Here is a 27,925-nt window from a genome sequence, read left to right as displayed (position 1 = left end):
ACTTCACAGCCGTGAGGCTGCAATGTCAAACTCCAACCGCCGCAGCAAGGGCGACAACCGCGCCAACGACCACCGACCAAGCCGGCAAGCCCTGGCAGAAAAGATCCCCACAAGAATCCGAAAATAAAAACCACGACAAAGTCTCATTACAAGTCATTTACTTCCCTTTTGTACAAATATTCATTTCATTTCTGTGCACGATGATCCAATATATTAATCAGTTCATCTAATCTAATTAGTTTAAAACAAAATATAACATCTTAGTTTAATAACAAAAAATATTCACTTTGTAAGACAGTTATTCTCCTTTTGCTTCCTTTAAAGCAGAACCCTTCACCAAACAGATTTACAGAAGATTGAACATGTTTTAGCTCCACAGTTGAGGCAAAATATTCTTTCCGTCTCTGTTCAGTCGGTTTTTCCCTTCAGGCAGCTGTTTAACATTAACAAAGGCATCAAGTACAAATATGACCATGATGGATAAATAACATCTGTTTTTAGGTTTCCGTTTGTAACAAATCTCAGATCTGAAGATGTGCTGCTTCCAAACCCGCTGATAGGGAAAAATTACAGCCGTACCAAATCTGTGAAAGACGACACTGCAGCAGGCTAAACACAACAATTACAGTGAAACACAAATGCACAACAGAAACACTGACATCAGGCCAAAATGATTACATTACAAAATCTAGTGTCCCTTTTGCATCAGTAACAAGGCTGCAGTCTAATTAACTTCAACAGAAAAAGGTTTGTTAATCACACTTTAATTTAAGACCTAATAAAGTTTTTTTTTTTTATTTAAAATAAATTATGGCGTTGGCTCTACACTTTAACAAGTCTCAGGCTTTGCTGCTTTTGACATAAAATTATGTCTTATGTTAACTGCTCAGGGTAAGGATAAACCTATTTGCAGTACAAAATACTTTGATAGAGCTGAAATATTTTCTATATTTACCTGAATGTGTCAAATTTGGAATTCATCCACATAACTGTCAACAGCTACATGATTTATTTATGCTTTTATTTTGAAAACTTTGACTCCAAAGGGGGTTTAGTGTCAAGACAACATATAACAGTACAGAAAGTCCTAATTTTTTTTTTTTAAAAGACAATTGTTTAACAATAAAACAATAATTTTATCTTATCAAGTTCAAAATCAACAGTTTAGATTTTTCTTTTATTGTTTTTTTTTCTCTAAATAATTCCCAACTTCTCATCACCAGCAAACACAGCGTCAGTGGGCCACAGCACTGCAATTCAAGATTTCCCTTCAAATATTGTTAAAGTTCAGTGCTTGTTGGATTTTATTATTAGCATTTTTCATTACATCCTCAATTTAAATAGCATGAGCAAAACTTATACTAATTTATTCTTAGACAATAAATTATTCTTAAGGAAACGATAAAGTCATGAAACTGACTGTTAGTGCAAAACTGTTAAAAAAAATAATCTTTTATGTTAAAAATAATTGTTACATTATCCTGTGATAATATGAATGTTTCCAGTTGTTGATCTTTTTTTTAAAGCATGTCCACCAGATGGCGATGTGTTACTGTGCGCATCCTCCCTCTGCTTTCGCCTGCAGCTTCTTCCAGAAGCAGAAACCTAGAGGTTCTGCTCCTCCTGCTCCTCCTGCGCTTCCAGCCACTTCCTGTCTGCTACGTCATGGATTCCTTTTGGATCTGGAAGTAGCAGGCCTGCAGCAGAGACACACGGACAACTGAAAACCTGCACTGAACTAAACCTTTTGACCCAAGACAGTAAAATAATGAAGGGGGCAGGAAAGAAATCAAACTGAACTTTCTGCATTTGCCTTCCAAACACAAGACAAATGAAGAAAGTTGTGTTTTTGGTGTTTTTAACATGTTCTTTTGGCATTTTTCTCATGATGGAAGACATATACAAAGTATTTCTTTATTCAAATTGTTGTGAACCAGGGGCAAAAAAATGGTGTTTGAAAAAGATCATCATAACAAAAAAGCTGGGCAGGCTTATGACTATGTCCTAGATAAAACAAAACGTTTCTTGTTTAGGCTAAAAAAGATATAATCATAATTAAAAGACCAGTGGGAACGCTTTTGAAATAGATTAAAAGATGATCAGAGTGGCTTTCTTGAGTTAATTCAAAGGGGAACTAAAACATAATCAATGATGCACAAATGATGAACTTTTCAAACTAAAATACTTAAATGTGGAATGAAAAAAACTCCAAATGAATTATTACATTTGTAAATTAGGAAATGAGTTCCTGTGCAAGTTTCTGTTGGTTGGGCTCACCTGCAGTGTTGTGAACATCAATCCCATCTCTCCATGCTGAATGTTAGGGTCCATCAAGTCTTCTATCAGGCTGACTTCTGCTTTGAGGTTTCTGATTCTGGAGAAGGAACAAAGACAAAAAGCAGAAGACGGACGGTGAGTGCCGGCTCTAAAGCCTCACGATGGAACAAGAAAGATCACAAATAACAGTTTTACAACTAAAATCCTGGATCGAACCATGTTTGTAATAACTCATCTGTAATCGTACAAATATTCTCACAGGAGAAACAAAGCTCACAGGAAACTGGGGGCTTTAACACAAAGTCTGAGTTTGGGATGTCCTACCTGGCTCTGATCACCACATACATGAAAAGAGGTAACAGGTCGTCCATGCACCACAGGACGTCCCTATGCAGCGAAAGATTGGCCTCCGCTTTCAGCTCCTTGAATGTTTCCTGAATCACTAGAAGTTTGTCTCCTGGCGTGAAAGTGGTGCTGCACACCGGGCAAAAATCTTTGTTACATGAAGTACAATGTTACAATGATAATAATAATATTATTATAATATATTTTAATCACTTTAATCAATACTGTCCTTTTGATTCCTTGTTTTCTTCCTGCATTCAGACCCTCAGAACTCACCTGATTTGCTGCAGAGTCTCTACAGCAGAAACAAAACAGGCATCTTTACTGCTGGACACAATCTGCAATGAAAGGAAAATAAGTTCAAGACGACAACATAAAAGCTGCCAGCCAAGAAAAAAACCCCAACAATTCTAGAAAATGTTTGAGGAAAAAACATCTGACCTGCTTTTTCTCCCCTAAAATTAACATCCAGTGAGGCCAGAACTTCCTTAAAAAAAGACCCCAGAAATCACATGAAATCCTTCAAAATAAAGTAAAAAATAAAATAAAATGCAGACTAAACATCTATAAAGTGTTGCACACGCACTCCTGCACTTCAAGGAAGCTGAGCAGGGATTGGTCAGGCTGTTTGTTGAATGTGATGATGCGCTGCCAGTACTGGGCCTCCTCCTGCTCCTCTTGCTGACAGTAGAGCTCAAAGAGCGGAGGGTAGAGACGTGGGAGCAGGAGAGGGAGAAGCAGAGAGGAGCAGCTCACTACCAGAACACTGATGAAAATCAGATGACAAGAAAAATGACCAAAACATTTAGGATTTGCACAACATGTCACCGAATAATGGATCTCATGAGTTTTTTGGTGTTGAAAGTCACCTCTGCCATTCGTTCATCGAGTTGCTTCTACTGTTGGATGAATGGGATGCGGGTTCAGGTAGGACGCTGCCATCCTCCTGGAGGCCTGAAAACAGAAACCTGCAGGAAAAACATTAAAACAAAAACAATCTCATCAAGAATCCGTCGTTTCAGGAGACTGCTATTTTTAGAAGACATTGTAGAAAACTCTGGAATTGACAATATTACACTGATTTTTGAGACATCTTCCAGGAAACTCAATCGGTCCAATTACAGGTAACTATTAAATAAACAAACTCCTTACAGTTTACTCACTTTTTTAGCTGATTTTGACATAAACATAAAACATTTTTGAACCAAGCTTGAGACATGGAAAAGTACCGGTTAATGTCCCACCCTATCATCCTTTGATCAGTTTTCAAAGCGTTCCCAGTGGTCTTTTAATTCTGATTATGCCGTTTTAGCCAAAATTAAAAAACAGGGATGTTTTCTAGTACATCGTTTCTGAAGAGGGGCATAATTTACCTCCGAGTTGCGGGTGGGACCTTTGGCACGGAGTAGGCCTGCCTCCACTAGTATACACCCTCTCACTTAATCGTACAGCTCCCTCATACCCACAAGCTAACATTAGCGGTGCAACAAAAAAGGCAAGCAATGCTGCAGCTATCCAGCTGTAAAGACGCACACAGATCCATTTGTCTGCAAGTGGATGCATCAGAATGCAGCGGAGCAGGGAGCTTGTGGCCTGCCCAGCGTATTTTACACATTTTTAATCAGTTCTTTGTCAGACAGAATTTTTTCATCTGCTCCTGATTCACAACGGTTTGAATAAAGAAATACTCAGAAATGTCATTTTAAACTTAATTCTTTTTATATATGTCCTCCATCATGAGGAAAATGCCACAAGAGCGTGTTAAAAACAACATTTTCATCAGAGTCGGTCTTTAACATGTTCAGAGTTTGAGAAAAAGAAGGGAAAACAAAAGTGAAACTGAGAAAAAGCTGCAAAGATTTAGAGACATTTCTGAGATTCTTGCAACGTTTTTTGACAGCAAACATTCAAAGTGTTTCTCTTTTTACTGTGGTACAGTTTAAAGTAACAGTTTAAAATAGTATAACAGTGAGTTATGAACTAAAATAGGGTTTAAAAATAAAAGCTAACTTATAACTCAAAAGTTTTAAATAATTCAGATTTTACCCACAAACCCTCTTTCCAAGGAACATGAAATAGAAAAGCTATTTATAACCACTATAGATTGATCCCGTTGTTTTCAATGTTTTTGATTCTTGACACTTATCTCCATTTGAATGAAAGCAGTGCTGGAACACTCTGGTACCAAACACAAGTACTGAGTTGTAGTCAAACATTACCGTCTTGAAGTTGACTCATGGCATTTGGAATTAAAGTCTTCCTCCGTGGAAACGTTTCACCACTCATCCAAGTGGCTTCATCAGTTTTTTTTGTTGTTGATTTTGACTTTATTGAGCAGTAATGGACATTATTGGAGCTCAAAGTGGTTTATTGTTTTAGAAATGGCAAGAAAAACTAAACTGATGAGTGAAGGACAAACAGACTGCCATAAGACGGTTTCAAGTGTGTGTTTAGGGTTAAAGCAGTTTTCAAATGTTAACTTTTTGCCTGTTTTCCTGCCCAGTTTGGTCTGTACGCTATCATGAACGATAAATTCGCTTGGGGGTGTAGGGTCTAGGGGACAAACTCTACCTGACGATGCTGTAGAAGTGAGTGAGGTAGACCTTGACCTCAGCGACAGCCTGCTGGAGGAGCCTGCGGTCTGAGCCAACGTATGTCATCCTGTAGGCCGTCACCAACGTCTCCACTAGCCAGCCCAGAGGGTGGTAGGGGGTTTCACATGCCTGAGGAAAAACAGCCCCCTGTGAGGAACCATAGAAGGCGTGCGACTGGGAAAGGAGTTTTCCTCACAGCCCCCCCTTTACCTTACAGAGGTATCTTCTGATGCGGTCATAGTTTGCAGTAGTGACCGGCTCTGCATACTGAGGAATAAACTCCAAACTCTCCAGTAATTTACTCTGAGACTTGCTGACGTTTGGGCTTTAATGGACACAAACGGAAGCATAAAACGGTTTCAGTTCAAATTTGGATCCAAAGCACTCTGTCCAACTACAACACGTCCAACTCTAGCTGGTTTAAAAAGAAAACAAAATAAATAGAATTTAGAAAAGGTTTGCCTGCTTTTTTTTTTACCTCATCTTTGCTTTGTTTTTTAGACTCATACATTTTGATTTTGTCTGTACACTGTTTGATCTTTTGCGATAAAAGATAGAATCAGTCGGCTCTCAATTTTTGTTGTTTTGCTGTATAAATGACTACATTTACTCCTCGGTATGGTCCTTTTTATACAGTTTCAGGTTTATTTAGGAATAATTATCTGCGCAAAAAATAGATGGGGTTGTACTAAAAGTATGGATTTTTAAGCACTGCTGCAAAAAACGGATTTAAAGGCAAATTGTATAGTAATTAAAAAAAGGCCCCAAAAAGGCCTTGGGCTATTTAAGTTAAATACACTCAGTTATTCTAAATACTTAATTTTAATTATTTTGCATCTAAAGTTGTGAGGTCCCATGTTTAAAAAATACATTTTTAATTTTTGTCAAATATTTGTATATTTTTCATTATCTCATACAATAAAAAAAACAGAAAAAAACAGAATATCTTGTGTTTACTCCTAAAAATAAATTATTAGGTTTCTTTGTATTTTTGGAGTCAAGCCTTGTAAAAAAGAAAGTTTTTTTCTGGTCAATTCATGATTCCAGATGCAAAAAATTAAAGACCCACTCCAATCATCTGTGGGCTTTTATTTTTATTTATGCTGTTTTTAGATCAAAATGAAATAAACCTATGTTGTTTTCTAGGAAGCAGTTTCCACAGAGCAGCAGTCGTTCATTAGAAATTCACCTCTGAGCTGTGGGCGGCACTGCTGGCGTGGAGCAACCCAGCCCCCCTTCCCGTCATTCATGCGTCTACACTCTTTCCCGCTAACTCTCAGCCCCTCATCACCCCAACTAGCATTACTGGTGCAAAACAAATGGCGAGCAAATTTGGAGCTATCCAGTCGTACAGTTTTGAGTCAGATACCAGCTCAGACAAGGAAAACAAAGAGGTAAACGGATCTATTAGTCTGCAAGAGGATGCATTGGAATGGAGCGGAGCAGAGGGTTTATGGCCAGCCCAGCGTTCTGTCACAAATGTGATCTTTTTCATACGTCATTTTTTTAGCTGCTCCTGATTCACCAGGATTTGAACAAGCAAATACTTGGAAATGCAGTTCTAATCTCAATTTCATATGTCTTCCATCGTCAGAAAAATACAGCAAGAACATGTTAAAAACACCAAAAACACTATTTTCATCGAAGTGAGTCTTTAAAGCATAAAACCTACAAAGTAAGGGAGCTTAAAGAGTGCTGAAAGTGTATCTACCTCTGTCGCCGTGCTGTTGTTATAGTGACGGCGATGTTCCCCCAGGCCGTGGCTCTGTCTCCCCTCCCGGCAGCATCACAACCAAGCCGACTCCAACATTCATCAAAGATGCAGCTCCACCTCTGAGTTGCAGGCACCACATACTGGCCTAGCCTGCTCCACACACACATTCTTTTTAGACATAAGCTGTCAGCCTGACAGAATACAAATGAGCCTGCGCCTTTTTTTTAATACATCAAATATCAAAAACACAAAAAGGAGAGCCCAGGAGCTTTAATTCAGAATTCAACTGAAGGAGAACCAAACAAGTCTCACTTTGGAGTTTGTTTCTCTTTGCTTTCAGATTCACTCGTGGCTGGTCTGGTGTACAGTCCTACCACCTTGAGCCCCGAGCTCCACTCTCCACTGAACATGCCATCCAGAGAGTCTCCATTAGCCAGGAACAAAACACCCTGCAGAGATGTGAGAGGGGTCAGCTAGTGTTCTATATTCACAATGTCTAAATATTCACTTCTTTGTTTTGAAGTCCATAGCTTCAACTTATACCAGGATTGCAAACCAAGAGCATTTTGTAGGATGAAAATGTTTGGTACCTTCCCACTCACAGTCCAGTCATCCGAAAACTCCCCATGAAAAGTGGTTTCATCCTCCGACACCAGGAGACCTGGACCCTAAAAGATCATACACATACATCACACATGTCACATGCGTGACCTGATATGCCTGTTTGTTTTGCATTTTATGTGCTAGTGGTCATTTAAATGATATTTTTATTTTAATGGATCTCCACATGCTCCGGAATAAATCCCAACTCCATCAATAAATCAAATTTCTACAAAATTGGAGTTTTATTTGGACTCCATCTCCAAATCCTTTTTGATAAGCCTATAGATGAGGTTTTTTTTTTCAGATCGCCTCATTCTAGATGCATCTTAAATGTTCCATGGTGCAAAGTAATCATCCTCCTTGTCTAATGTCTCACAAAAAAAATTTATATATATATAATTAGTTAAATGGGAAAAAAAGACTATATAAAATGGTATAATTGCATAAAATTTCAAAATGTTGAAAATATGAAGGCAAAGGTGGAGAAAATTAAGCTACTGGTTTATTGGTCTATGAGTAACCAAACTGAAATAAATATTTAAAGAAATTACATAAAAAAAAGAAAACAACAATTATAAAAACAAAAAGTGATCAGTGTCATGTCTCAGCTACATTGTTTATAGTGAATATGAAGCACTTATTTTATGTATTGGAAAAGAGATAAAATAGTCAAACCAATCAAAAACATTTTGAATTTCTTAAATGCCCTGTGATAAATTGTCTAACTCTCCAGGTTGTCCAACAACCCTGTGACCCTATATAGGACTAAGCAGGGATGGTTGGATGGATGGTTGGATGGATGGATGGATGGATGGATGGATGGATGGATGGATGGATGGATGGATGGATTGGGTGTTTTTACATATTGTGTTGTTGGACCTCTGTAAATTGAAGTGTGTACGTTCATGAAAGCACTTACACTCATCTTGTTTTCTCTAAACGTTCCTTCAAAGTACACACCATGCTGGGAGATGACGATAGCGTTGCCATGCCGCTGGTCATCCAGCCACAATCCCATATACTTCTGCCCCCTGGATGGAAAAAAAAACTCTCAGATGAATGAATCATCATGAGAATAGTTGATTCTGTTTTGCTTATGTGAAATAATCTGAAACAAAAATATACTGAAATATTTCAAAGACATAAAACTGCAGTTCAAGAAAAATCCGGACTAAAATGAACAAAAACTCTAAAAAAAGGAACATTTTGGTGACATTATAACAGACATTATAAGCATTTATAGTATCTTTGTAGCTCAGACAGGATGTTCTACATACAGTTGATTTGAACCATCAATGCTTTTCATTGTTCTCTAGAGACGAGTTAGAGACAGGGCCACAACACGGACCTGGTGATATCATCAAAGACTCCGTATCCCGTCTTTCTGCCATGCACCCAGTGACCAATGAACATGCTGGAGGATGTCCTGGTCAGTTTACCGGAGCTCAGCATGCCATAACCGTGGCGCTGGCCCTCCCAGAAGCAGCCCTCATACACTTCCCCGCTGGCATACCTGACCAACACAGATACACTTCTGTTATGGTCACAGCAATCATAACCCATGGATATGAAAATTAGTTATAGTATAAAGCGCAGCCAATAGCCTTCTTTAAAAAAACACCACAACAGGGAACCTTACAATCCTGAGCACCTTATATATAAATTCAGTGATGTGCAAACAAGTTTGAGAGGTACACGGCACTTTGTCAAAACATTAGTCTCTTTATTTTACGAGTCGCAAACAAGAATGGGAGTTACAGGTATTGTAAACATGCTAACTTGGCTAATGTGCAACGGTGTCGGACTGTTTTTTTACGCGTGCTAACAAAGGCTGGGAGTTGGTGTAGTGCCAGTAATATTTGTTTTAGCAGCATCAGTCTGGTTTTTAAGTGTTGCAAACAAGGATGGGAGTTACAGGTATTGTAAACATGCCAACATGGCTAATGCTTGTAACGTGTAGCATGTCAAAAACCAGTTCTAGAGTTCCTGTGAGCACAGTTAATAAAGTCTGACTGAATGACAGACTTATCTCCGACTTTTGTCTCGCTTAAAGTGTCTTATAGTTCGGTGCGCCTTATGTATGACTTAAGTTCAAAAACAGACGGTTAGCCTTATAATCCGGTGTACCTTATAGTGCAGAAATGAAGTACTTGACAATAAATACTACTAACAAAGACTGTAGTCAATAACTGCTGGAAACAGTCGTAACTGAGCTCAAACAGTTAGAAAATGAGTCCAGAGAGACTAAAAATGTTATTTCAAAAAACTTTAAAAATGGTATACTGACTTGTATTTGCCAAAACCATGGATCCTGCCTTCCTTCCATTGCCCTTGGTAGCTGTCTGGTTTGTTGGACTCTTTGTTTGGAATTGTACACTCACCGTAGCTTAAACAGAAAAAACAACAAGTAAAAAGAAAATCAGACCATTTCACTGTTGTGCCTGTCTGTCAGACAGTTTAAAACATTTGACATCAGATGCTGAATGTTAAATAAAAAAGACACATTTTATACAGACCCATCCTCCAATCCATTTTTGAAGTTTCCTTTATACAAGCGTCCATCAGGCCACTTCAGGGTTCCACTGAAAATGAAAGCATGACCAATCAGAGACGCAGCATAAACGGCGCTTACTGTTAAAAATCTAAAAACATGATTCTGCTTCTTTCAGCGCCAGTCCCCTCGTCTTCTCACCTTCCATGAAGGCGACCTGCCAGCCACCCCCCCGTGTACTGAGCATCTCTGAGGCGTTCATCTGCAGCGAATGTGTAGGACGCCATGCGAGACATGGCTGCTGGGCCAGGTGACCTCTCCCCTGAACCCCCCAGCGCCCGATCCACAGCCTGGTTCAGAGACCTCAGCCACTTGTTCTACAGACAGTAAAGAAAAGAAAGACATCCAACTTAGAGAAGAGCTGGAAAGGATTTAGCACGTTTGCTTTACTGAATGTTTAGAAGAAAAAACGACAAAAACAAGGTTTAAGTGAGATTATCATTAAAGTACCTTTTCTTGGGGTGATGAGGCCACAAGAGTAAAAACCTCCTCGGGACATGTTATTTTGATGGCACAGCTGAAAATATTGAATAGAACCATCATAAAAATGATCATATTTTAAGAGGGTTTCAGATCATGGGTCATATAATTTATGTTAAGCTTAAAAAAAAACAAACAGAAAAAATGTTTTCAGGTTGTGTAACGACACAAAGCCTGTCTTGATGCATGCTTATAATGAAGGGTATAAAAAAACGTTATTTTCACATTAAACACCATGAATAAGAGCTTACAAATAAAAAATAAAGTTACCTTATGGAAAAAAAATTACAGTTTCAGAAAACAGTTTCCTTTTCCTGTATCATAGTTTGCTGCCGTATGACATGAGAGAAACTTGCATATTGGTGATCAATATTGCCATGACGACATGACTTGCAATACATGTACAAAAACAAAAACAGCTAATGCATCATTTCCATTTCGCTGCAACAGTTTTATTGATTTTAAAGTCAAAGCAACGTAAATTATACTCCAAATGACCCTCATCTTACCCTTCATTTGATTGGTCAATGACATAAGGGGCTCTTTCTGATTGGTCAAATGTGTAAAGGTATACCATGAGATTATTCTAGCATGCGTGTAAAAATGAAGTTTACAGTATCTTTTGGGATACGCAAATCGCACAGGCTGGTATCGCAATGACAATAAATTTGCGATTTATTATGCAGGCCTAGTTTACAGTAAGTGATTATTTAAGTTTTGTGACAGATATTTAGTCAAATATGAAATCCCATAAACCCACACAATGATAATATTACAGTTCAGAAGTTCTACAACAACAGAAAAACTGAAACAATCTTTGAAAAACATCAATAGTTTAGGAGTGGCCAAAATGTGACAGATTTTCTTTATTAATTACACTTCTCCTCTTAAGTTACTTAAAATCCTTTACAGATATTTTGACATTTGCATTAAAGAGGCATGAGGGAGGGAAAGTATGTAGAGACTGAAAACTCTGAGCAAACTGTCAACACTACAACAGTACAGCATGTTCCTATTAAAGCTTTAGCGCAGCGCACATGCAGAAGGGGGAAAAGCCGTTTCCATCACAAATCCCACTTCAATTGTAATGCAGGCTTTAACATTTATGGATTGTTTTCACAACAAACTCACAGTCCGGTGTCGTCCTCTGTGATCGGTTTCACCCAAAGCCAACTCAGATGGTAGATGCGATGTATGGAGAACTGCAGAGTTACAAGGAAAGAGGAGGATTTCTTAGCAAAAACTGACAGCTGCACCTGAAGCAAACCCACACTCAGCTGGACTTAACCCAACTGTGATGCTAGTTTATTCATGAAATTTAGAGAATGCTTGAAATACGCAGCACTGTATGGATCACTTCAGACGTTTAGTGAGTATTAACTCGTTTCAGGACAATTTTTTATAGTTGAAGCACTTCAGGATCTAAAGTTTTGCTGTTTAAATGCATTAAGAGCAACAAATAATGAAAAACTGCCAAAAAACGTTTACATGCTCTCAAACTTTTGTTTCCTCTTTTCTTCATGAACTAAAATCAATAATTGTAAGGGGTGCTTTGTCATTTACTTCATTTAAACATCCTTTTTGAACGATAAAGCTACTGTACTTCAACCAAATAAATAAAATAAAAACATCCAAAATAACTAAAAAAGTGTCTGTGATTTACAACACAACAACAGAAAACTAGCAGGAGAGGGGGACAGATAGATCAGGGTTCACCACATTTGAATCTTCACACCAAACAAACAGTTAGTCTTCACTAAAGCTCCCTTTTCAAAAGCCCCATGTTAGATACAACAGACTGCAGTGACAGACATCTTTATCTTTACTGTTTAGTAAGCCCCTCCCACTCAGACAGATGTCTGCACACGGGCGCCGTCATTTAAAAGCAGTGAAGAAAATCCATGTTGGACAGTGAAAACCACCAGTAACCCACGAAAACTCAAATGTCAACACAGGACTTTAGCGTTATTAAAACTGCAAAATGTTAATGTTACCATCCTGAAACAAAGTTTCAGAAACACTTTTGCTGTTATGGGACCCTTATTTACTGTTTGTACGGTAACTTTGCCTTTCAAAGAAGCTTCCTGCCTGTCCTGTGTTCACACTCGATCGTTCCACTTTGACCCCACCAGCCAGAGTGGAGGCATCAAAAGAATGCCAGAAACTCCCCCACTGTGTACTGCAGCTCAAGCTCAAAAGTTGGTTTTCTGGAAGCTAAACTCAGACACTGATGCTGGTTATACTTACAAAGCTTTTGGAGGGAATAGTACCCTGTGTGAATGACAGACATAACTTTATTGACCAAAACAACAGAAACAACAGCAAAAACAGAAGATCTGACCCAAATTGACGGGAGCCCTGTGGAACAGGGGCCCCCCAACCTTTTTCAGGCCACGGGCGAGTTTATTGTGAGAAAAAGTTTTCACAGACCGACCTGTAAGAGGCTGAAGGTGGTGTACAATGGGGTTTTTGTTTGTCTTCTAGCTTTCCTTAACCTTTGACGGTGAAGTTTACCTTCATCTACTGTAAAATATCGTCAGCTGGTTTAAACTTAATTTGTACATTAGATTTAGTGTAGGAATCATTAAATTGTGATATAAATTTAACCCTTTCACCCATAACTGTTAAAGTGGAAGCTACAAAATCAGATGCCAACTTCAGCCTCGGCTCAATTTTAAGCTGCAACAGATGAATAAAACAACAAAAAAATGTTTCAAAAAATAGTACTATTTTTAATATAACTAATATAATAATAAACATGAATCCAGTGTTTTCTAGCAACTTTATTAGAAGCATTCTCATTAAATTAGACAGCCAGTGGCCAATGCAGCTCTCTTTTTTTCTTTGAAGTTGACTGCGGGAAAAGGCTTTCCATATACGTTTTTTTTTTACTTTGCTAGCTTGGGGGGGATTAACCTTCCTTCTGAATCGGATAAAAAAAAAAAACATGAAAAAATACAGAAATAATAAATTTTTCTCTTGGTCCCATGGACCGGTACTGGTACGCTGCCCAGGAGTTGGGGACCACTGCTGTAGACTGTTTGTTGATTAAACACATTTTTAAAAACTGTGTTGACCCGAGTGTACCTGAGCGTGAACGAGGACGTCATTAAACAGGATGAACCAGTGACTGGAGAAGCGGCCGGCGTTCTGCGGAGTCAGGGATCTGTTGCTGCTTTCACACACCACACGCCGCTGCGGGAGACGCAGGCCCTCCTGAGGAACACACATGAACGTGTCCTCCTTAAAGTTTACATGTAACCCTTTCTAACACTACTATAGTAGTGATGACTGAAAAACACTTCAAAGTAGTTCTCTTCACCATAATCTGAGCTGTCAGGGAGCCTGTTACAGCTGACAGCAGAAATGCTTTACAGGTCTTACACCATGTTATAAAAACCCTCGTTTTGGGAGGAATGCTGTTAGCCTCGAGCAGTGAAGTAAACGCTTCAAGCACAGTTGGTGTTGAGGTTTTCACTACAGAGGAAAGCACTCTACTTAATGTATATGATGCTTTAGGAAGTGAAACATATGCTTGGGTTAAGCTGCTGAACTGGACAGAGGAGAGGTGTTCATGTACGACACTCACTGTAGCTTTGCCACAGTGGGTTTTCCAGAAGAGGAAGGTGGTTTCAGCCTCCTTCTTCTGTTTCAGCAGAGATAGAGACAGACTCTCATACTGAGCACAACCCTGATTGAGCGACTGATACTCAATAGTCGACTGTGGAGGGACAAGACAAACACAGAGTCATGTCACGAGGAATTTAAGCCAGATTATAAAAGGAAAAACAGCAGGAGGCTTTGAGAAAGCAGGGTGCTCCGTCCCCACCACATCGTAGCAGGCCGTCAATCTGAGCAGGGTTCGGTGGTATTGGTGCAGCTGCTGCAGAGGCCAGTAGAAGACTGAACCCAGATCGACTTCCCCACCGACCGACTGGTTTGACCCGCACAGCTGAGCGAGTGTGGTCTGCTGAGTGGCCAGACATTCACTGCGGAGACACAGAGACAGAAGCAATCATCTCAGTGTTTGTTTAAGAGATAAAACGGAGACAAACATGAGCATTACTGACAGCACAAAAAATAAATCACTTACAAAATTTGGGGCAGATGTTAGCAGCAAATTTAAACTGTTGCTCTTATGAGTCATCCCATGAAAGTGAGTAGGAATCTGAATCATCTCAGGATTAAGACGAGCTGCTTAATATACGAAAATGCTCACACTGAAAGGTTGTGAAGTGACTGGAATCCACCCATTACTTGAAAGTCATCCACTGCAGAGCAGTACCTGGAGTTAAAAACACAAGAATGTTGTTTTTATTTCCTTCCAAATGACCCACAAAGGTATGTGTTTGATACAATAAAAACCCTACTTCTTATAAGTGTCCTGAAAAAACTCTGTGTGGGTCAGCAGGGAAAGAGATGTCACATCCCGGATGTGCCCGCTGTGCAGGAAGTAGTTAAGTGACGTTGAATGACGGCCGGCAAGAGCAGAGAGGCGAACAAATGTCTCGCAGAGTGTGGAGAACAGCTGTGTACACTGCTCTCCTAACAGCAAACTCACACTCTCTAAGAACAAAAGACACACACACACATGCAAATAGATTAAAATTAATTAAAGCCACGAGCCCCATCACCCCCATATAACAAATTCATGAGAAAAAAACTTTTTCAAAATGTTGTTAGTTTTATCTCCATAGCAACCATTTCATTTTTTGTTTGCTTCATGGTGATGAACAGGTCTAAGTCATTTTTAGAAGAATTGACAAAAGTAAACTTTTGGATTTCCTTGGCAACGGAGGTTTATGGTTAACCATGCCTATATTTGTAACATGTTTAAATTGTATGTTTTATTATTTCATTTAGCTTGAGACAAGGATTCATGTAAATAAACGTTACAATGGTTTCGGGAAAAAAGTTGTGCAAACAAAGGGGACACGAAAAAATCTACAACTTCTAAAATCAAAGTCGTCCCCCCCCCCCAAAAAAAGTAGCTTCCCAATGATGCTCAAAGAGTTAAGAGAAGTTTAATTTTGTACCTGGGCCTAAAAGAGATTTTATTTTTTTAAACAAGATGGCAGCCTCTACCCAAGGTCAAAGGTTAACAAAGCTTCAGTTGTGTGGGAACCTTTGTGAAAATTGCTCAAACAAGTTTTCTTTTCCCATGTTGTGGGAAAATCAAAACATTTGCCACCAAGTTTTGCCAAGCTGGAGGTCCTTTGGCCATCCCATAATAATTTTAAAACTTCTTTTGGAAATCCCCAACATGTGTGTTTTGGTTTTGTTAGTAGATCTTGAACAATATTTAAAGACAACTATGAGATTCTAGCCTCATTCATTTTTTGACGGTTTCTCCCGCTGTGATGTCATCCTTTTTTTTTTTTTTCTTTGGCGGGGGAGTGTTGTCTTCTCCTGTGAGACAAAGAAAAACTCCATAGAGAGCGATTGATTAAGCTTACGTCTGTCACGCAGACGAAAGAGGAGGAGCCTCCCGACGCTGATCAGCCAGCAGTACAGCCGTCTCTCTTTGGAGGCCAGCTCATGGATGGCGGAGGTGAATCCCCTGATGTTGTGGTTCATCAGCACTGCACACATCTGACCACCACTCCGCACGCTGCTGATGTAACCCATCTACACAAAAACAAGAAACACAGCCGATTTGTTGCAGTTGAGGCGAGAAAAAGCTCGTCTTTGTCTCCTCTGCTCTGCAAGTAATGTTTTCATTTAATGTTATAAAACTGCAACTAACAGTTGACCTACTTTTGACCCTCTGACAGAGAACATGCAAACATTTTTAAGTGTTAAAGGAATACGATTCAGCTTCTCCAGACTTATTTCCTTACTTCATAAGGATTTTGAAACAGCCATCATTTGATTTGGCAATTACTACCCCTTTTTTGATGACACATTTTTGCCGTTAGTGCAGTTTCAAAGAGGCTGGAGGGGAATATAAGAAGATTTTTCTCTTTGGGGAAAAAAGCTCCACCCATCATCTTCCTCACTATCAGCCAAGATCTTCAATTTTGGCCCACAAACCTCGATGTCCAGGCAAAGCTGGGTGGGTCTGACTGTGTAACTCTCCGCCCTGTTGGGTGACCTCTGGCACGAACTCAGACTCCTGAGCATTGCAGTTTTTACTGGGAGGGGCTGCTGTTGCTGGCCGCAGTACAACAGAACCGGCTGCACACAGTCACTGTCAGCCAGGAGGAGGGAGTGGCTCTGACCGCCAGACAGATCCCAAACGTGAAGACCATCAGAGAGCTGCAGAAAACCCAGAAGGAACAAAAAAAAAACATCTATGTAAAGTAAAGAATTTGTTGAGATTCAAATAGGAACTTTTAAAAAAGGTCTTTGACTGCTTCTGAACAAACACAATACCTTGATCTGCTGTGGCACAGTGACTGGAATGTTGACATGACCGAGCTGCCCGCTTATGTTACTTCCCCAAGAGTAGACCTTAAGCACACAAGAGCAGTTCAATTTGAGGATTTTGAAAGAAACAGCGGAAACATTTCAGCCCTAATGTTATTAAAACATCCTGAGATTTAACTGTGTGACTCAGGTTAGACTTGTATTTTAACGAACAGTGCCAGGCTTTTATTTTGAATGTTGTCTTACAAGAACTGTGTAAATGCATGGAGGTGTGTGTGTTTTCGTTTAGTACCCGACAGTGAGCAGTCAGAGCCAGCGAATGGTGTGACCCTGCAGCAACTTTGATCACTTCCTGGCCCGTCAAAGACTTCACACAGAGAGGCTGAAGCCTGAACACACATACAAGGTCAGATGAAATCAGTTAGCTACTGTGGAGGTGAACAAGGGTCCCATCATATTTTTTTAATTTTATGCTCTTTTGATTATGCATTTATTGTTTTCTATATTTGCATGATATAGCAGTATAGCTGTATAGCAGAAATCTGCTTGTTTCCTTCCCGCAGTAATGGATAATATGTGCTGAGGTCAGCAGTAGGCCTTTCTGTGACTTCTGGTTTCTGTTTTCTTTCTGTGCTGGAGTGTTTATGAAACAGAGACACCTGCTCATTGCAGACTAGACTTGTATACTTGAGTGGAACATAAATATCTTGCACGCACAGACAGAGTCTAATGACGTATTTTACATGTTTACTTGTTGCTTTGCTGGACAATAAAAAAAAGCAGTGAGAGAGCGGACGACCACAATGCCTAACAGGTCGTGGGTTTTTCATCTCTCCCTTTTGCAAAAGGTTTGAAAATGCATGCAGACTCTTGTGTGCATTTTCATTTGCCAACTGCACATTTCCTTTTTTTGGACGTCTGGAACCATCCGAATCTGCGAAGGCCGGACGAGACGGCAACACTACTTATCCAAAAGTGCAGTCTTTATACAGCATATGCTCAAAGAAAATACATTATAGTGTTTTTTTCATATAAACATTTCAGTAGGAAGCAGGAAATGTAAAAAAAAAAACAACAACATATTTTTCATTGGGCTATCTTCGGGAATACTGTGTGCATTTATTTAAAAAGGAACGTGTTTTTCCAAACCTGGCCAGCTGATCCCCATGGCCGAGTTGCCCCTCAGACCCTCGGCCCCAGCTCCAGACCTCTGTCTCCAGAGATGGCAGCCCGTCTCCAGCCGCCTCTGATGCTGCAGCCTGAACCCGTCCTCCAGAGAGCGGCCTGCAGGCGCACAGGCGGTGACGCTGAGGGGAACCTGGAAAGAAAAGCAAATGATGCAAAACCCAGGAGCATCATGGTTGTTACAGCTAAGTGTTTGTTTGTTTGGATGGTTACTGGACTTTCAGAAGTAACAGCTTCCTTGGATCACAACCTCCTCTTTGCAAAGAAGCTGCATCAGACTTAAACAGCGCTCTGGCCAGTGTGAACTCATTAGCCCACAAATACAAACAAACCACACCCAACGGCTTTGGGTTGATGACACCATAAGAACGCAGGAAGCTTATCTGGAGTGATCTTATGAAACATTTCCAACAGGCAGACATGAAAGCGAGCAAAGACAGAACAAACAAAGGCATCTTCTACACATAACCTGCTGACTCCTATTTGATATCTAATAAACAAGGATGCCAGATTTGGGAATTTTGGATGATGAAGCTGCCACAGAGGTCAGAGTTTCCGTAGACAAACTTGTTATTTTATTTAGACTGCTTCCTTTGAAGTTCCCCTCACAATTTCCTAAATAGACAGACATCAGAAGAACAACTTTGTCCTCTTTTAACCCTCTAGAGAGCCACTAATTCACTGATTACTTGGTTAAGACATTTTATAAATGCTCACAAAAAGCTTGTCATATTTTTTATGGTTGTTGTAGCACTGTTGTGATTAGTTTTGACAAAAAGGTGTGAATCAGTCAATAATTGGAGATTCAATGAGTTCGTGTGACCTTCTATTGCGTTAGGACAATCTGAAGCCAGTGTTTTAGCTCATCTCGACTGGCAAAGATACCATTGAACCCTGGCTTTTCAAAATGTAGTAATCAAAAACAAACAAGATGAATAGTTCAAATTTCAGAGAGTCACCTGTCAATCAAGAAAAGCTTTATGCACTATGTTGTATTTTACGCCAATATGGTGTTGTTGTTTTTTAAATAATCCAGAAAATGTATTTTGTTGTAAAGCTGGACCACTCTACAGTGAACATTCCTTTGCTTGTAATACATAGTACATACACCTAGTGGTAACTTGATAAACTGAAGTGACTTCACCTATTTCCTTTTTTAAAGTACCGGTACTTCATTCCGGAAGTGAAAAGGTCACTGAGTGGTATTGTTAAATGTCAATGCTGGTGCCACGATCAGGGAAGTAGAAGTGTGCAAAGCTCATTATTTTTGAGGAAAACTGCGCATTTTTCCAATGTAATGTCACCAATTAACCATCTACAAATGATAGCATGACACAGAAAATGAACTACATCCATTTATATGTACCGGTAACCAAAATAGATGACAGTAAATATATGTACTTACCTAAAAAACAAGCCGTTTATAAATCATGGCCCATCGAAACCCTAACACATGATAAACTATAATACCTTCCTTGCACTTTGATTGTAGACGTGTTATAGTCTTGTAGGGATCCAGAAGTATGTTCTTAACCTCTTCTGTTATTTTCAAAAACTTGAAAATAAGCTTCAAACTTTTTTCTTTACAGGGTGGGAATTGAATTAAGAAAGTCAACATGTCCTTTTTCACCTTGACATTTCTTGCATAAATGCAAAAGAAGAAAATGTTCCTTTGGTAATTTAGAGGGGTGCTAAACACTGCATGGCAATAATATAAACCCTCAGTTTCCTGGCTCTGTGTTTAGGGCACAGGATAACAATCTTCTCATCTATGTTCTCAGAAAGAAAAAAAAAGAAAAAATCTTTCCCAAACGAGCGTTTAGACTCTTCACACTCCCATTCCTACCATGGGTGGGGGTTCCAGGAAGTGAGCGTCTCCTGCTTGCTGCTGAACTCCCTTTTTCATGAATGTTTGTGAGACTGGAGCTCTTCAGACTTTGCAGAGAAAGATGAATTTCTTCCAAGCACAATGGGGAAGAGGAGTACAGCCCAGACAGTCCAATGCTGCTGCGGAACACAAGGTCAAAGATCAGCTTATGAGGAAATCGTCCAGGAATGTGGACACGGCAGCAGAAGGGAGTTTGGATGGAAACAATTCTACTTATCAATTCAAGCACGACTTCTTGTTTAAAACCAGCACCATGACTAAAGAAATACCAATAACTCATTCAAAGCACCAACCTGTCCGAGATGAATGTCTAAGGTTTAATGTTTGAAACTGCAGTAATTTTAAGATTGAAATCTGCATCGATTTAGTTTGTTTTTAGGTTCCAAAGGATTGATGCAAAAGTCACACTTCAAAAAACACCACAGTTTTTTGAGCTCCTGAAGAACAAACAAACAAAAGCTTTGCTGGTTAAAGTAAGGTCAGTCTCACCTGCTAGTGTATCTCTTCCCAGCTGAGTCGTTTTTATAACTGGAAGTCATCAGATCTGAAGAAAGAACTGATGAAACATAGCTGTCATCTGGAAGAAAATAAAACAATTTATTTATGATCACAGGACAGAGCAGGAAAAAAGGCAAGTTAAGAGACAAAAGTAAAACATGAAAATTGTGAGAACTATAACATAAAAATCGAAAAATTAAGCAAAAACATTTCAAATGAAAAACATAGATGGAGTGAATGTGACTCACCTGAAGTGTGGCTGCTCAGTGAGTCTGTTTCTCCTGTTTGAGCTGTGTGCTGTGACTCCAACTCTTCAACAGGGAAGTTTTTGTCAGACATCCAGAGCTGTTGGGCTCTTGGGCTGCTGTCAGTCTGAAATCCAGAATCAGCGCATCCCTCAGATTCAGGCCAAGAACCAATTGAAACGTTTCTCCTGAAAGTTTTACAGCAAATAAAAATGCTTTACATGTGTGGTTGATGTTTTGTTTCAAATAAATTCAAAAATCATAATTCATGAACTACTGTACAGTCTATTGTCAGATAATCCATCTTCAGATAAAAAGATGGTTCTGGAGCCTGGACTGCCGTCAGTCGACTTTCTCCCAGGATGAGACTTCGGCTTCGGGACTTGTCTTCTTGGAGAAGCCTGGAATTCAAATCAAAGATTTGATTAAAGATTCCATTAAACATCTATTCATTTTCCAAAACCCCTTTTAACAAACTATTCTATTTTTATATAACTAGTGATACCAACTGAACAAAAGTGAAACCTTCATTAATAAAATAACAGATTCTTTGAAAATGAACACAGAAGCAGAGTTTGTTGAAACAAAATACAAGAACCAGCTTTGAAGTAAAATCAATAATAGATATGATTGATCAATATTGCATTTTCTAAGTAAAGACTGATTCCCCTCTTTGACTTATTAAACCAAGCACTGCTGGAAACAGATGATGGGAATGAATGGTTTAAGAGTACACTTTAAAACTGTGTTCTGCCTCTGATTTTTTCCTAGTTACAAGAAGCTGAAATTACGCAAATGATCGAGAAGAACCTGGAACGTCATGATCACAGTCTGCAGAACTGCTGCGAATCGTCTTTTTATCGAGGCTATGATAGGAAGAGCGTCTGACGCTGCTCTTACAAAAACTGGCAGGAGACTCTTATTAAGCAGGTCTCAAACTGAGGAGATGCCTCCCCAGATGGGGCACTAAGTGTTGCCAGGATGCAAGCACGGTAGCACCACACTTTTAGACCAAACAACATTTTGACGCCACATAACTCAAAAGAAAATGTTTTTAACCAATAAGAACCTATGGGGACATCAGTTTTCGTGTACACCAGGCTCGGAAAGCAACCACTTCCAATGAAAAGTCTATGCAAACACGCACATATGCGTGTTCGCATATGTGCAAGTTCTCACAACTGTTTTTGGGCTTGACGTATAAAACGCAAGGCCATTCAATGTGCGTTGAAAGTTAAACCAAGTAGAACTTTGTCCAGTCAGGGACTCAGATTTGTTAGTGACATACAGGTAGCATCCTTCTTGATTCACGGAAGTGACACCAAGTCTTTCATATATGGGCATAGAGCTGTGCTAGAAAGATTTACATTTGACACTCCACAGCCGGTTTGATTCTTGACAGATTCTCCTGGTTTGGAGCCCTGAACAGTTTCTTCTTTGAGTTGATGGAATACATTGCTTTACCGCTCTGACACGTGACCAGTATTTACCTCTGTTTTCACTTCGTCCTTTAGCTCCACCCCAAGCGGACAGTAGTGAGCGTCATCACTGGAAAGCAGCTCCTCTCTGTCGCTCATAGGACGGTGAGGCGACGGACCTCGCTCCCTCATTTTTGGAGAATTCTGGGTTTTATAGACCTGAGGAGGTAAAGTGCGAACAAGGGCCAGGCTGTGGTATGCTCCACAAGCCACCTGTAAGATATGAATCCAGTTATAAAGACTGAACATAAAAAGGATAACTTTTATGTACTTCTATGTACCTGAATCACATGTCTCCCAGCTAAATGCTCAACCTGAAATGAGAAAACAATGTAGATCTTATTTTAAAAATCTACATTTAGTACTTGACATGCATGAATACTTAGCTATTTGTTTGTTGTATTTATTTTGCACAGCAGAAATTTAAAATAAATGACCTTCTGGGGTTTCTTCACAGGGAAGGTGCTGGTGACCAAACCCAGCTGGCAGCCGCTGCCCCAGGCCCACAGCTCGTTCTGGGCTGACAGGGCCAGGCTGTGCTCCCGCCCGCAGGCCAGCTGTATGACCTGAACCACCTTGGGAGGAATGACCTCCGTGTCCACCACGCTGACCAGGCTGGGCTCAGGCACTGTCAGGACAATCACAACCTCAGTCAAAAAGAAACAACCAATATTATGGTTACAATCAAACATAAAATCTTTTGGGAATCTGCTGTAAACATTTTCACTGGGTCATAATATCTGATCTTATTCATTTCTAGTGGGAAAGTGGTGACTGAAATTTGCTCCGCCCACCTCAACAATATGCCATGATTTCTACCAGTAACTTGGGGGGCAGCACAAAGTGAAATGAGAATATTGTTGATTGTTGTTGAATCCACCTTTTGATTTTCTCATGCACCAATCCAAAAAAACCTCTCCTGATAACACAGATTAGAGCTCTAATAAAAAAAGATTAATGCTTCTTTCTGAAAACTGACTGTAGTGGTCATTTAAGGAACTTGATTCTTCCAGGTTTGAGTCAAATTTGGGAACAAAAAGTTGTCAATTGAAAAGCGTATTAATATTAACAAGGTATTGCAACCCCTTTATTTCCATTTAAGATCATAAATCAAACTCATACCAGCTAATGAAACGTTAAGTTTCTCCCTTCTGCTACTTTAAAACAAAAAGGAAAACAGGAACTGAGTTTCTGTGGTAAGTTGATCAATGCATGGGATAAACATTTCAGCAATACCACAAGAAACTGTCTCAACAAAAAAATGTGTTTACTACAAACATAAAGTCTCAATATGTAAAAGGGAAGAAGGAAAAGCATTACTGACAACTGAAAAGTACAGCGAAAGCTTGAAAAAGTTTTGCCGATTTTGGAGAAAAAGAGAGTTTCAAGGATCTTTTATAACCTGTGATGTTTTCGACTGTTCCTCTTTCAGTCAGACCACACTGTCCGGATGCATTCTCCCCCCACATGAAGACGCTGCCTTGCTCACTCAGAGCGCCACAGTGGAAGCCCCCGGCAGCTACAAAGGTCACGGCCTTCCCCAGCAGAGAAGCCTCCAGGACAGGGGCAGACAACGGGACGCTCAGGGCTCGCCATGGAAGCTCTCCGAAGGAAAACACCCGACCACCTTCAAGAAAAGGCGATATTCTGCAGTTAGACTATCGTGCAACAAGAACAATACTCACAAAAACCCACACACCTTGTGCTAACAGGAGGCCGTGGTGATCTCCCAGGGACACCTGAACAACAGAGGTGGACAGCAGTGCTCTCTCTGGAGAAAGCTTTTCCGTAGATCCCGCTGAGCGCCAGACGTGGACTTGCCCTTGTTCTACAGCTGTGGGGGGCCACTCATCCGTAGGGCTGAACTCACAAAAACATGCAGCTATTGTTAACCCAGATCAGCCCATAAACCCAAAACATTTGAGTATGACACAACAAAACAGGAAACTAACATATGGAGTCCAATCTCTTTTAACAAAAATCAAGAGCAGAATAATTTTATGCTATTCTAATACTAGTTAATTATTGTGCAAAAACATCTGTGGCTGCAAAAAGAAACCATTTAAACAAGTTAACAGCTGTAAAAATGTTAAGCACACCTGTAACAAAAATTCTATTTCACAAATTTTTTTTAGCTCCTCACAACAAGTTACTACTGAGCCCTCCAGGTGCCAGTAGTTAAAAAGAAAAAAATATCTGATAAACTGTGTGCACGGTTTACAAATCCGTGCACACGGATTGCACAAGTTACAACCTCAAACTTTTGATGCAAATATACAGCATGTGTGGACATCATTGAACAACTACAAAACACCTAGAAAAATGGATGCAGGTCCATATGAACTGAGGCCTCCAAACACGAAGAACCAAAGAAAAAGACTCATTAAACTGGATTACATTCCATCTCATTCATCCGTCTGCTAACAAGCGTTTCCCCCGCAGGCTCTGACATGCAGTCACACTCAGAGGAAGGAGAATCCTGCAAAGGACTGTGTAGCAGAAACCGACTGAGAAAAGAAAGATGATCTTCTAAGTAGCAAGAAAAACTAAAAACACTTTTCATCTGTGACATATTTTCATAAAGGAAAAACTATCAACATAAAGTAAAAGTTAGCTGCATCTGGCTTTAATACTGAAAATCCTTCTATAACAATATATATTTTTGTGCCTTACCTGTCTTCCATCACTTTGTAATATCCATTTACCGCAGCATCCCGTTTATGCAAATGGTCCAATAGATATAAATATATATATGTTTTTTTTTTTTTTACATCTTGCTCAAATAAAAAGTCACTTGTCAAAGGCGATGGTTGAATTCCACATCATTTTTGCAGCTTTCTTGGTTCATATGGCTCCAGCTGAGTCATTTGGCTTTACTGAGGTAAACCTAAAAAAATACAAACAGTAGAAAAATCTGAATTTCCGGATTTTTCAGAATTCAGTCCCCTAAATTAATGTTTAACTAGTAGTAGTCTGGGATGGGCTGCTTCCATTTGTAAGAAAGAATTTATGTTTATATCGCAGATTATATTGGAAAAAAAAAACTTAAACGACAACAATTTTAGTTTTTTAAGTATTCAATAATACTCCCAACGGTGCAACCTTAGTTTCATTTCGGGATCAAACAGTTTTAACGAATATGTCCAAATTAAAGTTACCAAGCGCGAGCGTCACAAAGTGAAATGAAAACACTCGTAATATTTTAGCACAACTAAACATAGATCATTCACTTGGAACAAGGAATTCAAATAATAAACAAAGATTTAAACTAACAAACCTCCAATTAGAATGCAGCTAGCTTAACAAGACAGCGGCTAAAGAAGCTACGACTGAGGAAACGGGGACGTCAAAACTCGGAGAGAGTCACTGAGATTTCTGATGCTGTCGCCCGGACTAAATCCCGCGTGCTCAATCTGTATCCGCGCGTGACTGTTACGAGAACTAAAAAATTAAAATACTATAAAAAGAGCAATAAAGTTAAAGCAACAGTACCAGTGTTGTGACAGTCTTTTTTTTATGTGTTCTTGTTTGAAATTCCTCGATGGTATCCGAGCAGGGACAAACTTCATGGTTCCGCAACCACTTGATGCTGCAGCTGCCAGAGACGTCAGAGATAAAATATTGTTCGAAGGAGGTCTCACTCAATGTCTCGGATCACCTTGATGGTGTGCAAAAATATGGATTTTTTTTAATCATCTGTATGAATGATATTACTTACAAAACGACAAACATGTACATCTTTCATATTTTAATTTGTTAAACTTAAACTATGTTTGACCCTGTTTTTTTCTGTTAAATAACTATGTAATTAGTTTTTATTAGATTATGCTTCATTTGAAAAATGTACAAATACATATGTTTTATTTGGTGATTGTTTAGTATGCTGTGCTTTTGTTTTGTAGTTTTATTACATACATACATATATATTAATGTGCACATTTAAAACACAGTGTTTTCAAAAAAGTAGCTGCTCTGAGAAGTTGTTTTTCTTGAGCTTTTCACTTTAAGTGTCTCCAATACAGGAATGATAATCCAAAAGCGTGTGAGAACATTAAAGTTTAGTATCAAGTTGGCACCAACAAAATTAGTTTCCTTGCAGTTTTTTTTGAGTGAATGAGGTGTTCTTCTGCTTGCATTGAACAGCAGAGGTCTCACTCATTCCTGCTGCAATGACAGCAGCAGAATGGTTTGACTGCATATTTTCACCTTTAAGGAATCAGGAAACTTGAGAGGTTTGACTGCTCTGTCAAACAAATATATGCTTACTTATTAAACCTGGAAGAGTGAAGGGCCTCAACGTGCACTAATTGTGTCCAGGTTGTGCTTTTTGTTTCCACCTACAGTCTTACCGAGTAGAGTTGGTATTTAATTTGCAGCTTTGTTGTGTTGTTGTTTTGTGTTTCCATGGCCTGGGAGGTTAAACAGAATGAAAATCCTGATTCCTGGAGGTTCAGTGAAAGATGTCTGTTTCTTTTCAGCACTGGAGTCTGGCTGAGCAATGCTAAGCAATCCATTATCGAGTACTGCAACTTTGGACATATGTTTAAGATGTTTCTGTCTTGTTGAAATGTGAATGGTTGATGCTGTTGTTTCTAGATCAGAGCACGCCAAGAATTCCCATTTTTGAGAATGTTGTCTCTGTAGATGGCACTACTTATAGGTCCAGTACAACTGGGAAACACCTTGGAGGCATTTTAGAGCAGATTATGTACTTTCAAAAACACATAATATGGGAAATATCCAATATGTTGTTACAGTACCTCAGCATTCTAGATTACAGGGCTCTTCCAAAACCTTATCTGCTCTGGTAAGAGATTAAACGAGGTAAATGAACATTTCTTCACCTTTATAGTCTTTTTGTTGGCTGCACTGCAAGCTATTTGATATTTGCATGAAATCTAAAATCTCTGTTGTAGACATCCAAGATATTTTAACCAGGTTTTAAGTTGTTTTTTTTTTTTTTTATCTTTGCTCTACACCTTTCCAAGCTTTTCTCAAAATCAGCACAGTCGAAAAATCTTTGTCTCATGCTAGGATCTAGTTTAAGGAATTTATTATTAAAATAAATCAGTCGGTTTACTTCCTGCTCTTCACAATAAAAAAATTTGGTTTCAGACTAAAAAAAACTCAAATTTTACTGTAATTTTTGGTACAATTTCAATTATGCTTAAAGTTCAATAAATGCTGGAAAGTTAGACTGGCTTTCAATGTTGCTATTTTGGAAACCAAAATTTACATTTTTGTTCTAAGATTAAGTGCTAGTTTTAGATTTGATTAGGGTTTTATTAGGTTTGGTTTCTCATTCTCATTTTGTTCACATTCTGTTTCAAAACGATTCATTTCAACTCATTGAACTATTTTTTTGTCACTGTATCAACAACACTTAGGTACAAATACTCAAAAAATACAAAACATTTGCTTAGAACTCTGAAACAAATACTTATTATTGGGCTGTAGAGCATTAAATTTAAAGGAATTCTAACTTTTTTAGTGTATTGTTCTCTTTTTAAATGTGTGGAACCCATTATTTCTGGATTTTGATATCTTATTATAGAAATGTCTTACTGCATGGACAGATAATTATATCAAATAATTTTTAGAAGAACAATTTATTGTTAGACTTGCAGGTTTATTATGGTTTTGTAGTTTGTGAAAGTAGAACAAAAAGATGTTAAAACATCTCCCAGCTTGGGTGACT

At 39.1% G+C, this 27,925-nt stretch overlaps 1 protein-coding gene across 6 annotated transcripts; it reads right to left on the bottom strand.

Moving 5' to 3' along the window:
- Positions 1-141: 141 nt before the first annotated feature.
- Positions 142-25,858, bottom strand: LOC101160203 (alsin). Of its 6 annotated transcripts, none has more exons than XM_011489616.4 (41): positions 25,720-25,858; positions 24,901-25,114; positions 23,927-24,087; positions 23,630-23,854; positions 22,665-22,855; positions 22,509-22,541; positions 22,240-22,440; positions 21,032-21,150; positions 20,753-20,937; positions 20,496-20,583; positions 19,965-20,125; positions 18,083-18,251; positions 17,226-17,322; positions 16,940-17,017; positions 16,598-16,822; positions 16,021-16,192; positions 14,935-15,130; positions 14,784-14,849; positions 14,394-14,553; positions 14,154-14,285; positions 13,652-13,780; positions 12,812-12,835; positions 11,696-11,766; positions 10,535-10,601; positions 10,226-10,401; positions 10,050-10,115; positions 9,821-9,919; positions 8,882-9,046; positions 8,453-8,564; positions 7,521-7,598; positions 7,243-7,379; positions 6,928-7,080; positions 5,427-5,541; positions 5,194-5,345; positions 3,492-3,590; positions 3,209-3,388; positions 3,064-3,109; positions 2,899-2,960; positions 2,602-2,751; positions 2,278-2,374; positions 142-1,697 (listed from the first exon to the last, which is right to left on the bottom strand). In XM_011489616.4, the coding sequence occupies exons 2-41, from the start codon at positions 24,909-24,911 to the stop codon at positions 1,659-1,661; spliced, it is 4,887 nt and encodes a 1,628-aa protein (XP_011487918.1). In that variant the 5' UTR covers positions 24,912-25,114; positions 25,720-25,858; the 3' UTR covers positions 142-1,658. The 6 variants fall into 6 exon arrangements, 4 of the variants coding, with proteins under 4 accessions (XP_011487918.1, XP_011487919.1, XP_011487920.1 ...); XM_011489617.4 differs by having other exon boundaries at positions 19,965-20,122; XR_013652977.1 differs by having other exon boundaries at positions 1,170-1,697; positions 5,432-5,541.
- Between the last annotated feature and the right edge of the window lie 2,067 nt (positions 25,859-27,925).

Source organism: Oryzias latipes, chromosome 21 (genome assembly GCF_053564925.1).
Source record: "Oryzias latipes strain Hd-rR chromosome 21, Olatipes_Hd-rR_3.1".
Taxonomy (NCBI): domain Eukaryota; kingdom Metazoa; phylum Chordata; class Actinopteri; order Beloniformes; family Adrianichthyidae; genus Oryzias; species Oryzias latipes.
This window is presented reverse-complemented; position numbering and strand designations above follow the sequence as displayed.